The sequence below is a fragment of the Pogoniulus pusillus genome, chromosome 23, assembly GCF_015220805.1.
Source record: "Pogoniulus pusillus isolate bPogPus1 chromosome 23, bPogPus1.pri, whole genome shotgun sequence".
NCBI lineage: Eukaryota > Metazoa > Chordata > Aves > Piciformes > Lybiidae > Pogoniulus > Pogoniulus pusillus.
Genome location: NC_087286.1, coordinates 22,580,151 through 22,594,597, shown reverse-complemented (window position 1 = coordinate 22,594,597; position 14,447 = coordinate 22,580,151). Strand labels below are relative to the sequence as shown.

The 14,447-nt window shown below is 49.2% G+C and overlaps 1 protein-coding gene and 1 long non-coding RNA gene across 2 annotated transcripts; one reads left to right on the top strand and one right to left on the bottom strand.

Annotated features, from left to right (window-relative positions):
- The first annotated feature begins 274 nt into the window (after nucleotides 1–274).
- MYD88 (MYD88 innate immune signal transduction adaptor) lies at nucleotides 275–11,601 on the top strand. Its single transcript, XM_064162891.1, has 5 exons — nucleotides 275–1,034; nucleotides 4,610–4,741; nucleotides 7,131–7,311; nucleotides 8,260–8,351; nucleotides 11,179–11,601. Exons 1-5 carry the CDS (start codon nucleotides 671–673, stop codon nucleotides 11,331–11,333), a joined length of 924 nt encoding a protein of 307 aa, XP_064018961.1. The 5' UTR covers nucleotides 275–670; the 3' UTR covers nucleotides 11,334–11,601.
- On the bottom strand, nucleotides 7,286–13,142 carry LOC135185772 (uncharacterized). The gene is made up of 3 exons (XR_010306594.1): nucleotides 12,622–13,142; nucleotides 10,851–11,459; nucleotides 7,286–8,855 (listed from the first exon to the last, which is right to left on the bottom strand). It is a non-coding gene; the product is annotated as an uncharacterized LOC135185772 (long non-coding RNA).
- Between the last annotated feature and the right edge of the window lie 1,305 nt (nucleotides 13,143–14,447).

Below are 14,447 nucleotides of genomic sequence, written 5' to 3'. Positions count from 1 at the left end.
CGATCTGAGGATGACTAGCTTGACACTAACTTGTGGCACAGGGCCTTGCACAGCCCATACCCAACTTTCTGTGTCTTGTTGTATGGCCCAGAGAGCGAGAGTTGCACCAAGGCGTGGGGGGGGGGGATTTGCCACCACAACCAAAAGGAAACAGGGATTTTAAAGACTTCATAGGGTCACATTAATAATCCCACTGTGGCATTAGGGGGCTGGGCAGGAATGTAGCATCAGGGATGATTCTGGGGAGGAACAGAGGAAAACTGGCAGCCCACAGAGGTTGTGGAATCTATCTCTGGAGTCACTGCAAAACCGCCTGGATGTGTTCGTGTGTGATTTACCCTAAGTGGTGCCGCTCTCGCAGAGGCTTTGGACCAGATCATCTTCAGAGGTCCATTCCAACCCCTACCACTGTGATTCCGTGAAAACACCCTCGGGGCCAGCTCTGTCCCCTCTGGCAGAAGCGCCTCCCCCAGCCCAGACCACCCCGCGGTTTCCCTAAGGGCGGCGCGCAGCCGGAGGCCGGGGCTGTTCGCGAGCACCGGAGGCCCGCGGCCGGGGCAGGCCGGAGGCCGCGCAGAGCCCGGGCGGCGGCAGCGCCGTGGGGCGGCGGCGAGGCGGGGCGAGGTGGGGGCGAAAGGCGACGAGACGGAAGTTGCGAGAGCGGCGCACCATGGCCACGGTGCCGGCGGGCCCCGATCCCGGCCTCAAGGCCTCTCCCGGCTCTGTCGCCGTTTCGTCGCCGCTTGACCTCCACGCCGTGCCCATGGTAGCGCTGAACTACGGCGTGCGGCGCCGGCTCGGCCTCTACCTCAACCCGCGGGCGGCGGCGGCCGCCGACTGGACGGCGCTGGCGGAGCAGATGGGCTGCGATTACCTGGAGATCCGTCGGCTGGAGGGGCAGTCCGACCCTACCGCCGCCCTTCTGGAGGACTGGCAGTGCCGCTGCCCCGGCGGAGCCACCGTCGGCCACCTCCTCGACCTCCTTCGCGGCCTGGGCCGCCACGACGTCCTTCTGGACCTGCGCGACAGCGTGGGTGAGGCAGGGCTGCTCTCCCTATTGCTTCCCGGCTGGCTCCTGCCCTCGGAGCGGCCCCGTCCCTGCAGCGGCCTGAGGGACGGCGCGGGCGGAGCCGTGTCCCTTGGGCACCGAGGGTCTGCGGCGGCCCAAGGCCGCGACCAGCCCTGCCCCTGGCGCGCTGTGGGGCTGCTGCGGGGCGGACGGGAGGCGCCGTAGCTTTGCCGGGGCCTGGGGTTCCCCTGCGGACGCGGCAGGAGGCTCTGTCCGCCCTCTGCGACGGCAGGGCCTAGCTAACCTCGGGGCTTCCTCGAAGCCTGGGAGGGCTGGTGGGCTGGTGGGCTGTCTGTGTTGGGTTTGCGCTCAGTCCGGGGCGGTGGTGCTACGAAAAAAATCCCACACGGGCAGCAAAGCCCATGCCGGGCCGCAGCATGCCCGCGGTGTTTTTCAGAGGAGTCTCGCAGAGTTTCCAGGAGAGAAGGGAGAAACACGCTGTAATTTCTGCTAACCATAAGGCCTGCAGAGTAACCAGGGACCCTGTCATAACCCAGACCTTCAGTAGTAATGTTTCTGCCTGTCAAAGGATGATTTGGGCCAGATCAGCCAAGAGACAACTTTGCACCTACATGGGACAGCATGAAAGTTACGATGTGTGAGTCTGGTGCGATAGGAGGGTAATTACAGAACTGCAGGGAGAGATGAGGCTGGATAGTGGAAGTGAAAACGTTTCCTTGCCAACTGAATGAAAACTGGAATAGGTCAGTGAGAAATGTGAAGGTCCTAGTGCTGCTTTGATGACTTGTTGTCTTCTGGATGCTTCCTATTCTTCATAGTCAGAAATTCAGAGGGCAGCCAGCTGCCAGCAGAAGGAGAAATTCCTTGCTGCAGACCTGTGTTGTATAATATAACTTACTGGGTTACTGGTGAAGAAATAATAAATCCCATTTCCTGTTACTGAAGATGTAGAAATTCATCTATGTAGAGAACATGACCAAAGAGCAATGGAGGACTTCCCCATGCTCCTGCAGTTCTTCCTACTTAAGAACACACTCCAAAGACTCGCTTTTGGAAGAGACAAAAATCAGTGGTTCATAACAGATAGGAGAAGCTGCATGAGGTAGCTCGAGATTTTCGGGAACACTGGGCATCGCCTAGACTTATTGCCCTGAATTCAGGAGCTGGCCCACTGGAAAGGAGTGTGGTGAACAGTCAGAGCCTGAATAGACAACAGCAGAGTGCGTGGGAGAAACCTGAGCATCAGGAAGGTCACAAGTTTAGCTTAGTGGTAGGTCATGCTGACAAGAGGAGATGGATAGATCCTTGGAAGAAAGATTCACTGAGGGCTATTCAACACAAAAATACTGCCTCTGGCTCAGGAAATGCCTTAACTGCAAGTTGTCCAAAAGATAGATTATGAAAATAGATTGTAGAGTATACCTAAAAGATGGATTATTTTAGGACAATGTCAGTACACACTTACATTTCATAGAATCACAGAATCAGTCAGGGTTGGAAGGGACCACAAGGATCATCTAGTTCACCCCTGCTGCCATGGACAGAGACACCCTACACTAGATCAGCCTGGCCAGAGCCTCATCCAGCCTGGCCTTAAACACCTCCAGGAACCGGGCCTCAACCACCTCCCTGGGCAACCTATTCCAGGGTCTCACCACCCTCATGGGTGATGCCTATTTTCCCCTAAGTATCCGTTTCTGACTAGTACTGAAGACAGGATGCCAGGGTAGATGGACCCTCAGCCAGCCCCATCATGGCCGTTCTTTTTTGTTATTTTTGGCTGAGGATTGCAGCTGGGTCTTGTGACCTGTCTCTGGCACTGTGAGCTCTAGCAGGAGTCAGAGATACTTAGACTTGCAAGAGGGAAGGAAAGGATCGATTGTGTGCATGGCACTTCCTGGTACCATGGGCATCTTTGTGTACGCCATTAGGACTCCTGTAGTGGGATTTAGCTCAGGAAACTTCGGTGCTGAGGTTTTTGTAGTGTGTGCTTTCATCATAGGAGGTGCAGATCTGTGGCCTGTGTCTCTTGATGGACAGAGGTCATTTGTAGTTCCATTGTCATATCTGCTAGCCCATAACAGATTTCTTAGACACAGGTCTGTCAAATGGCAACTGATGCCGTTGCGTGTGCGTCCCAAGCTCTTTTGAGACAGCATCCTGGTTAAACGCGACTCATTGGTGTGCACAGCTCCAGAGGATGCTTGGTTTGTCATTTCTGCTGCAGAATCAGTTTCTTGTCCTCTTGCTGCATGCTCTGTTCTTGGCTGTGCTTAGGATGCTAAAAACTCATGTTTCTTGTGGCCTTGCATAGCTCACTTCTGGCTGCTCTCTGCAGTGGTGCTGTATTGAAGACCTCTCTGTTACACTGCCTGCACTGTCTGGTAAAGAGTGAAGCTGATTCTTCCCTCTGTTGCAGGACTGGGAAGGAAGAGGGAGGAGAAAGGCAGTTTGGGAGTGCTTCAGCCTCAGGAAAAGCTTTAATCAGCTCCGACGCTTTATTAGACTGAGGATAAACCAGTCACGAGATGACAAACTACTAAGGTGTGAGCAGAGGATGAGACTTAGGAGCTGGGCCTGCTGCAGGCCTGCTTGTTTCTCACCAGGGCTGGGTTACAGCAGGGCTCACCTGGCTCCCACCCAGATCCTGAGATCCTTTACCCTGCTGCTGCTATTGTACCAGTCATGCCTAGCTGTGCCAGCCTAACCCTCTGGATGATCGGTACTTTTCTGATTGATACTTGCTGGGGATGTTTTAAATCTTAAGAGAGTTTTAATCTTTTTGTTAATTCCAAGTTTCAAATATCCTTTTACTTTCAAGTTCTTCTGTAACTGGACATTGCAGAGTGGAAGAGGCTGCAGGGTTTCTTGTCATTCTCCAAAGATGAGACATTTCAATTTATCATTCATTTTTAAACAAAATCTATTTATAATAGATCTGTGTCCATTACTGTCTGGTTTGGGAAGTTATCTCGGAATAGAAGTGCTCACCCACTGTGCCTGAGATCTAGAGGGTCTCCACTCACTGTTGTACAACATAAGTAGAATTCCGTAGAATTTTTGTATGGTTCTCCTGTATGTGGTCAGTGTCACCTGCAGGTCTGGCTGATGAAGGCTGGTGGTGGAAATCAGCCAGTGTGTGTCTACATTTATTAGTGAAAGATAACATGAAGAATTCTAGTTGAGAATTTGCTCTCAATTTATGATTTAGAATCCTTCCAAATGCATAGCAATAGGATCAGATGGAAGAGTTAAGAGCTATTGCACACATTGGTGCATGCTGTTAAAAGTGTACTGGGATATGCTAAGGATAACAGAGTACTTGTACTTAGAACAAGTACAAATACTTCCTTGCACAGCAAGAGTGAGTGTCAGGAATTAATTCCTAGAGGAAATGGTGGAGGCAGCATCGAGAGGTTCAAAAAGGGGTACCACAAAAAACAGACAGGTAGACCCGATCGATGAAATTCTCTTGCAGTTTGGGTCCCTAACCCTTGACAAACAGCTGTTCTGTTCTGAGGAGCTCCAGCAGTGTAAAACTGCAGTCACCAGAGCCTCTTGCTTTGGTTATTTTTGCAGAGGAGGACTGCAAGAAGTACCTGCAGAAGAAGCAGGAGCGGGCTGATCAGCCGCTGCAAGTGCCTGCTGTGGACAGCAGCATGCCAAAGACATCAGAACTGATGGGCATCACCACCAGGGATGATCCCTATGGTAAGTGTCCATCATTGCACTGCTTCCTGATACGTGTTATTGGAATGGCCAGTGGTTCTATCAGAGCCCCATGGGGAGTGCAGGTAACCTGCTTGCTCACTGTGACGTTTCATAGCCTAGGCCAGAGTGCTGTAGCTGGTGGTCATCAGGCATTTTCATTGTGACTGTTTCCTCAGGCAGAGAGGAGGAATAACTCTGAGGAACACTGTGCCCTGAAGAGACTGGCACAGAACCCACAGGATGCAAATAGGATGAGACTTCCCAGAAATGTGTCCCTTAGTATAGTCTGGCGCAGAGCACAGGGGCTTTAGTCAAGGGGGAAGGATGTCAGAGCTGAGTGCCTTGGCTACACTGCCTTATTCTCAGCGGATTTAACCACCTTGAATAAAAAGTAAGCAGGGTTTTGAAGTATGTCTGGGTGTGATGTGGGGGGGGAGAGGAAACACAGTTCTGTGCCTGTGTTCCATTCTGGGTTGTGTGGGCAGCTCAGCTTTATGTGTGTGCAGCTGTGTGATGGGGAAGTGGGCATCCTGTAAAGTCCTGGGACACTGAACAGCAACTGAGGCTGAACAAGATGAGTCAGCTCCCCTCTTCAGATGCTCTCCTGGCTCCTCTGACTATAACAACCTCTTGCAGTGCTCCAGGCCTGGGGCAGAGGTTCTGGAAAGCTGCCTGGTGGAAAAGCATCTGTGAGTGCTGGTTGACAGTGGCTGAAGATGAGCTAGCAATATGTTCACATGGCCAGGAAGGCGAACTTCATCCTGGTTTGGGTCAGAAATAGTGTGAGCAGCAGAAAGGAAATACTAGGGCTCCATACTCAGCACTTGTGAGGCTGCACTTTGAGCATTGTCGTTTTTGGGCCACTCACCACAAGAAAAGATGTTGAATTGCACATCATAGGGAAATGAAGCTGGCAGGGGGTCCTGAGCACAGGTCTTGTGAGGAGCAGCTGAGGGAGCTGGGGTTGTTTAGTCTGAAAAAAGAGGCTGCAGGGAGACCTCATTGTTCTGTACAACTGCCTGAAAGGAGGTTGTAGCAAGGTGGGTGTCAGTCTGTTCTCCCAAGTAACAAGCAATAAGACAAGAGGAAAGAGCCTCGAGTCACACCAGGGGTCATTTACACTGGAGATTAACAAAAATTTCTTCCCTGAAAGGGTTGTCAAACCCTGGGACAGGCTGTCCAGGGAAATGGTGGAGTCACTATCCATAGAGGTATTTAAATGCTGTGTAGATGTGGTGCTGAGGGACATGATTTAGTGGTGGAGTTGGCAGTGCTGGCTAATGGTTGGACCTGATGATCTTAAAGGTCTTTTCCAACCTAAAACAATTCTTTGATTTTATGGCTTTGGGTGTCCACGTGTGCTGTACGTGGGGACATCATTAACCCTCCTCAAAAGTCCATAGACGAATATGCTGGTGTTGGTACATGGCAGCTTTGCCTGGTGTGACCCCCAGGTCAGCTCCTTGTCCCTAAGTCAGCACCCTCAGTTTGATTGACCTGGCAGTTACCCTTCTGCTTGACTGGATACTTCCTAGACTGGATCTGCCTGCTGGCTTCCTACTTTCCCAGCAGCTTTTGGAGCCTGACCTACTTTCTCATTGTGAAAGGCTTTAACTGGCATCAAAACTTGATTATATATGTAGTGACATTGAGAGGAAAAAAAACCCTACACAGTAGGAAAATATCCGGCGTTATTAAGGCACGTAATTACGAGAGATGTTGTCCTTAAAACAGAGCACGTTAGGTAAATAAACAAGAGCTGCCAGCCATTAGCATCTTGGGAAACAGGGCCATTTGCTCGGGCTATGATTTTAGTTTGGAACTTCTTTGCCATGAAAATGGTAGGTTGCAAATTTCATGGCCTTCCTCAAAGCCCAGTAGATTTTGCTTGATGAAAGGCCTGTAGAGAGGTTTTGCTTCTATATGACCTGAACTAGAGAACAAGTTCCCACAGCCACAGGGATATTTTAGGTCCATAACTAACTCCAGTGAAATCTTGGAACATCAGGATTCTTGTTGCATCCTCTGTGGGTATTCTGCTCCCTCCAGCATTTCCCAGTCTCTCTCTCCCTATCCCCTGTGCCTGATGTTCTTGCCTCTGCAGATACTGTGTGACTGGATCTCAGCAACTGTTGCCTAACCACTGCCAGGAAGCGAAGTTTTGTGAATAGCCAGTACTGTGAAACAAAGCTGACTAGCACAGACCTGTTACCTTCTGCCAGCCTGTTGTGGCAGGACCCTGGGCTGAGAAGTAGCTTAGCTTGTAAAATGTTAAATTTACCTTCACAAGTTTGGCCAGAGCTTGTCTGAGAGCCTCTGATGCTGAGTCAAAGCCTGGGAGCCAGTGAAATTTAACTACAGGATTTACTTCATTTGTTAATGGTTTCAGGAAGTGGAAAAGAGATGTTTGATGCCTTCATCTGCTACTGTCAGAAAGACCTTCAGTTTGTGCAGGAGATGATCAGGGAGCTGGAACAAACAGAGTTCAAACTGAAGCTCTGTGTATTTGATCGGGATGTCTTGCCAGGAACGTGTGTGTGGTCCATCAGTGGAGAACTTATAGAAAGGAGGTAAGTGACCCGTGTCTGTCTGGGACAGCTGGGTGTGATGGAGCATTGAGTCCATTTTAGCACGGTTTCTGCAGTGTGCTGCCAGCCAAGCAGTAAAAATCCACAAAGATGTCTTTATGGGCTTTGTTTTATGTTCAAGAAGGAAGACTCGAGTGCTCCCAAACATGTTGCAGTGTTGTGTTCACAAGGAAGATGCCACTGTAGTGATGCTGCTAATATCTGATCCTTTTGCTTTGGCTGGAATGTCTTGCAGTCTTATCTGGAAATGAATACAGACCCAGATTAAGTTAGCTCCACCCCACAGCCTAGAGTTGGAAGGGACAGCACAGGTGCCAGCTCTGGCACTGACTTCAGGGATCCTTCAGACCTATATGGGGCCCAGGCATGGTAGGAGCTGTGGGACATAAAAGCACCTGCCTAGATAGGGAATGAAAAATCCCAGGGCAGGCATTTTGGGAAGAAGGTAGCTTGACGTTAACAGACACCCTGGCTGTCATACAGCCTAAAGAGCCCAGTATGTAGTTTACTACAACAAATTGGAGAATAAAGCTCAACTTTCTGAAACCAGGTGATTTCACAGTACAGCAAAGCTCTGTCCAGTTTATTCTAATGTTAAAACCTACTGGTCATACTCAGTCAATAAAGGCAGCATGTAAGCAGCTAATTAAGTGGTCATTGTAATAGCTAGGCAGAGGATCAGATGCACAAGCAGTGTGGGCCGTTTCCTCTTTTTTGAGTATAGGAGTGTGTGTGTGTCTGTAGGCAGGTTTCTGTGTGTACTGTAGCTCTCTGTCTGCCAGCAGTGCTTGCTCTGTAGGTGATTCCTGCTGGCACACAGCTGGCAGGTTCATTTCCCCTCTGGAGCAGTTCAGACACTTTGGCCAGTGAGGACAAGAAGTGTCTCTGCTGACATTTAATTTTTTTTCTCCCTGACTGCTTTGCCTTCAGGTGTCGGAGGATGGTGGTTGTCATTTCAGATGATTACCTGGAAAGTGATGAATGTGATTTTCAGACTAAATTTGCTCTTAGTCTTTCCCCAGGTAAGACCACAGAGACCCCATCTAAAATTCTGTATTGGTGTTATAATTTTTGTTTCTAACATCTCCCATCTGAGATCAGTGCTGTCCCATTTGGCACTGCACAAGGGCAGAATGAGGAATTGTCTCAAATCTGAACTCTCCTATGTACTCCAGACCCTGGATGAAGGAGAGGAAGCCTGGAGGAGGGAATGCTCCCCACTGGTCAGTGCAGACTGGGTTAGGGATCTGTTACACAAATTAAACATTAACAAATCCATGGGCCCTGATGAGATGCACCCAAGGGTGCTGAGAGAACTGGCTGATATTATTGCTCTACCACTCTCCATCATCTTTGCCAAATTGTGGCAGACAGAAGAGGTGCCTAAGGACTGGAGCAGAGCCAGTGGCACTGCAGTCTTCAAAAAGGGCAAGAAAGAGGTTCCAGGAAACTGTAGACCAGTCAGCATCACCTCCATCCCTGGAAAAATGATGGAGCAGCTCCTGCTGGAGGGCATCTCAAGGCACCTGGAAGAGAAGAAGGTTATCAGGAGTAGTCAGCATGGATTTACCAAGGGGGAAGTTGTGCTTACCTAAGCTGAGAGCATTTTATGATGCCATAACTGAATGGGTAGATTTCAGGGAGAGCAGTGGATGTAGTCTACCTTGACCTTAGCAAGACCTTTGACACCATCTCCCATGACATTCTAGTGAGCAAGCTGAGGCAGTGTGGGATGGAAGAGCTGACAGTGAGGTGGGTTAGGAACTAGTTGCAAGATAGAGTTCAGAGGGTGGTGATCAATGGTGCTAGGTCCAGCTGTAGAGCTGTCACTAGTGGTGTCCCCCAGGGATCAGTGCTGGGGCCAGTCCTGTTCAACATCTTCATCAATGACATTGATGAGGGCACAGAGAGTCTGCTCAGCAAGTTTGCTGAGGACACCAAGCTGGGAGGCTTGGCTGAGACAGCTGCAGGCTGTGCTGCCATACAGAGAGACCTGGACAGACTGGAGAGCTGGGCACAGAGGAACCAGATGGAGTTCAACAAGGACAAGTGCAGAGTCCTGCATCTGGGGAGGAATAACAAACTGCAGCAGTACAGGCTGGGAGGTGATCTGCTGGAGAGCAGCCCTGTGGAGAGGGACCTGGGGGTGCTGGTGGCTAACAGGTTACCCATGGCACAGCAATGTGCCCTTGTGGCCAAGAAGGCCAATGGGATCCTGGGGTGTATTAGGCAGAGTGTGTCCAGCAGATCAAGGGAGGTTCTCCTCTCTCTCTACTCTGCCCTGCTGAGACCTCATCTTGAATACTGTGTTCAGTTTTGGGCTCCCCAGTTGAAGAGGGACAGGGATCTGCTGGAGAGGGTCCAGCAGAGGACTAGGAGGATGATGAGGGGACTGGAGGGCATGGCTTATGGGGAGAGGCTGAGGGACCTGGGGCTGCTTAGTCTGGAGAGGAGAAGACTTAGAGGGGATTTGATAAATGTTTATCTGAGGGCTGCCAGGAGTGGGGGACAGGCTCTGCTCACTGCTCTCTGGGATATGACAAGGAGCAGTGGGTGTAAGTTGCAGCACAGGAGGTTCCGCCTCAACACAAGGGGGAATTTCTTTACTGTAAGGGTCCCAGAGCACTGGCACAGGCTTCCCAGAGAGGTTGTGGAGTCTCCTTCTCTGGAGACTTTCAGTCCCTGTCTGGATGTGTTCCTCTGTGATCTGTGTTAGATAGTATTGTCCTGCTCTGGCAGGGGGGTTGGACTGGATGATCTCCTTGGGTCCCTAATATCCTGTGATCTGTTTAAACAGATAAATACAGGCGAGAGAGGAGAAAATCAATGGTAGTTACAGGACAGAGCTTGGTCTCAAACCTGGCTTGTCACCACTGACCGGCATTTCACATGTGTGAAAGTCCACCCAGGTACAGGCCTGCACTGCGTCTAATGCCCTTCACTAAGCACAGAGATTTAGTGCTCTTAGCAGCAGCCATTAAAGGCTGTGTAATTTCATGGTGCAGGTAAGGACCTGGGAGTGGTTCCTTGCCCTGCTGCTGACCTTTGCATGACCACAAGCAAGAAGCTGAGCTGTCTGTGCTGCAGAGCTCCAGCTGTCAGGAGGGGCTAACGCTGCCTGTTGCAGAAGGGTCTGGTGGCAAGTTCTGGGAGCTCCACAGATACTTAAGTATCTTCTGCAGTTATGACATCTTCATTATTTGTCTCATCCAGGTCTCAGTGTCATCACTTCAGCTTTGTAGCCAGTTTACCAGATTAGCTTGTAGCAGGTGTCCTTATGAATAATTAATAGGGTAGAGGCTTCTCTTTAGCAGCAGTAGCTGTCACAAGGGAGAGTTGTGTCTCCTTGTGTGTGCCTCAGAAAAGCTGCTCATGGTAGTGGAGGGATTCCTTATAGCCCCACCTTGGGTAACATCTGTAGGCTGAGTAAATCAGAGTAGGAGGAAAAAGAACTGGGGGTAACCCAGCAGAGTTAAGCATCCAGAAACAGCTTATTCTCAAGATTTTATCCTCATACCTACCTGTATATGTTGATTTGTGTTCCACAAGAAACTCTGCTCTCTTCTTTCACAACTGCAGTTCCTTAGGCCTTAGCACTCCCAGCTGGGACCAGCACAAGCTGCCCTGTGTGTGCAGGACAGGGCCCTGCTCTGGATCTGAGCAAAATATTCTTAGCAGATGGCTTGGACTTCAGAAACTTGATCTCCAGGGTAGGAGCTAGTTGCATTTTAACAGGAAGACACAAAGTCAGGAACAAACCTGGATCTTTTGTAGTGTGTGCTGCTGTGGGGAGGAAGTGTGTAGCTGATCCAACTGTGGCTCTGTGCAATCCTCTGCCTTGTCTTTCAGGTGCTCGTCTCAAGCGGCTGATTCCAGTCAAGTGCAAAACCATGAAGAACGAGTTTCCAAGTATCCTGCGGTTCATTACAATCTGTGATTACACCAACCCGTGCACGAAAAAGTGGTTCTGGACCAGACTGGCAAAATCCCTCCTGCTGCCGTGATGCAGAGTCATCAGAGCTGGTTGCTCTTTTGTCATCTGGCCTGGCTGTGCCTTCACACCATGGTGTCCTTCACACAGGGTCTTTTACCACTTCACAACCTGGATCCTTGCAATCAGTGTTTAGAGCCTGTGACCAAGAGCAAAGAATTTCTCCAGCACTTCCTCAGAAGGGGAAATCAAATGCTTGTGTGGGAGCTCCTGTTCAAGTCATGAGCAGCAGCATCCAGCATTTTGGGTAGTAAGCACTTGCACTGAAAAGAGGGAAACTACACATTTCAAGACAGGGTTTAATACAGAAAAGCTCAATTGTAAACATGGAATAAGACCTCTGAGCCTCACACTGCAGCCTTTTAAAACATTTCCTATTCTTTTAAAAGCTGTTTAATGGTTGTAGTAACATCTAGGGTCGATGGGTTTTTAAAATCCAGTGAAATCCCATGGCTGCCTGAGATCTGCAGGAACAGAGGTTTCAGACTGAGTTTCCTGCTTTGTTCATGTCCAGTGCCATGAGAATGACCGATTTTGGCAGCCCTGTGAGAAGGCCCAGCTGCACTGCCAGGGACCCTGTCCACTGCCCTGTGCTGCAGCACAGGGGAGTAGCTACGAGCTGTCCCTGGCCCAGGCTTGTTCTGAGGGCAGACAATTGCCTTTGGTCCTTGTTTGGAGAAAAGCAGAAGCATGTTTTAATCATTAAAGCGCTGCAGAGAATTGAGTGGTTCTCCTGTTAGCAGTATCTGCTAAATTAGAACAATTACCCATGTGATTATAACTAATGCAGAATTGCTGAGGATGTTTTCCTCCCCAGGTTATACCATGACTTGTCCTGTGTTCATATACAGGGTAAATCCCTTCTTGCTGCTATTTGTTTTGAAGTGGCCCCTTAGATTTGCTTGTTGAAAGCAAGAAGAGTAAGGGAGAAGAGATTCTTGTACGATCTTGGCCATGTCTGTTCTCTCATCAGGTCACACTTGACAAAGTGGCCTTATACTGAAATTTTATATTCCCAGATCTTATAACAGAGCCTTCCTTTCTTGGAAATTCAGTCTTAAAATGTGTATTTTCAGTGAAAGTCATTCCCACACAAAGAGCGGGCTGCTCATTGACTTGACCAGGACCAGAGCTTCAGATCTTAAACTGCTTCACCTTTAAAAGCCTTCCAAAACTTTAGGATGCCTCAAAGGTACAGGGATAAGTATAGCATAGAGAGTGTATTAAATCGTCAGTTGGGCCGTTTAAAATGTCACGGCTCGTGTTACTGTAATAGGAAAGAGCACAGTTTAATTACCCACCATGGTCATTGCTGCATTTCTGTGACTAAGGCCAGGAGCAACATTGATGTGCTCTGCTCGTTAGCCTGGAACCCTGCAGTGCAGCGCTGGATCTCGGCAGTTCCCAGTGCTCAGAGGTGGAGTCTTCTGCCAAAGTAGCCTTCTAAAGCCACCTGAGGGTGTATTAAACAGAATTAGAGTTAATAATTCCTAAGTCAGGAAGAGAGGGACCTTATTTTTGTATCCGCAGTTGCCACTTTGTTCTTTACTTCAGCCACTGACTCCTGCTGATATTACAGCTCCATGTTTTGCTAATTTACATTTTTAAGGCTACATCTGGATGTGATTTTTGGGGGAGAGATTTGTTTTAAAGCATTCGCAGAGCTAAGGTGCAGTCAGAAATGTGTGCTCCTGCATTTCCCTCACCCTGTAAGTGAGCAGCACTTTCCAGGGGGAGCTTCAAGGTTCTGTCCACATGCTGCAGGTTCCTCCTGGCTGACAGCAGCAAGTCTTGAACCTCAGCATGGCGCAGCTCCTTCATTGACATCCTGGTAGTGTCAAGGCTGGCTTTAGACAGGCCCATGAGCTGGGTGGTTTGCAGTGCCTCCTATAAATGTAACTGCTGCCCTCCTGGCAAAGTGATGTTCGCACCTCTCTCTCTTGCTAGAACAAATGAGAAGTCTGTGGGTATGGGAGAAGAAAAGGTGAGTTGATGAAGGGTTTCTAAATAGTTTGGTTTCGTGTCCTGGGGCCCTTAGGCTTCTGCAGGAGCAGAGGCAGCTGCTTGCCTCGGGGTTCTGCATAATTGTAAATGTTAATTAGAAGAGTTTCTGGAGGCTGCTGGATCCCCGGGCGCTCCCGGGGCTCGGTGAATTCACACACTCGGGAGTGGCTTTAAGCATTAATTACGGGTCATTACTCAGAGGACCAAATCAGATTCCTCTCGTTTAGAGAGCTGAAAGGACTCTGGTCACTAATTAGGGAGCAGAGGCTGTGCCGGTCGTGCTGCAGACACTAGAGGGAGGCAATGGCCGATCTTGGTACCCTGTGAGGGATCCTGCCTGGTGCCTGGGATGGAGCAGAGACCGGCAAGGATGGCCCAGCTGTGGGGTAACCCCCTGCCATGCTTGGGGTCTGGGATGGAGATGCCTCTTGCATCATCTCCTGAAGGTTATACCAAAACCGGTGAGAATTTTGGCAGATTCAACTTTGTACAATGTACAAGTCCTGGCAGGTGGTCTGGTACTTGGGATGCTGCAAATTAGAAAACAAAAGCAGCAGCAAAAATGTTTGTAGTAGATAATTGTATGATTGGCCAACAAGGAAATGCTGCTTCTGAAAGGGAAAGCACAAATGAGAGCTGAATTTATAAATCTTTGGGCTTCCAGTGGATAAACACAATATTCGTTTTGAATTAATTGTGACAGATGTTGATATGTTGAAGGGATTTCCTCCTTACCCTGCTCCCTATGCCCTAGCCCTGCTCTTTGCCTGGCTCCAGTGCCAGGCCAAAGTAAGTATTGGGGGTAAAGTGAGGCAACAGCCTTAAAATGTAAAATACTTGCCTTAAATATGTATCCTCTTAACATGTAAAAAACAGTTTCTGCACTTCAGACATTTCTCTATCTCTCTTGTCACAGTAACCAGATGAAGTGTGACATCTGTGAGTGACATAAAACCTAATTACTGCAGCATGTCTCAGTGGCAGTTGTGCTTCCCCTCCCCTCTTTCACGCTCTGTGGAAGGTCAAAAGTTTGAACACCTTTAAAAAAGGGATTTACAAAATTGTGATGTTAATTTTTTTCTATACCGTTTCTTTCCCCACTGAAATCATTGTTGAATCCTTT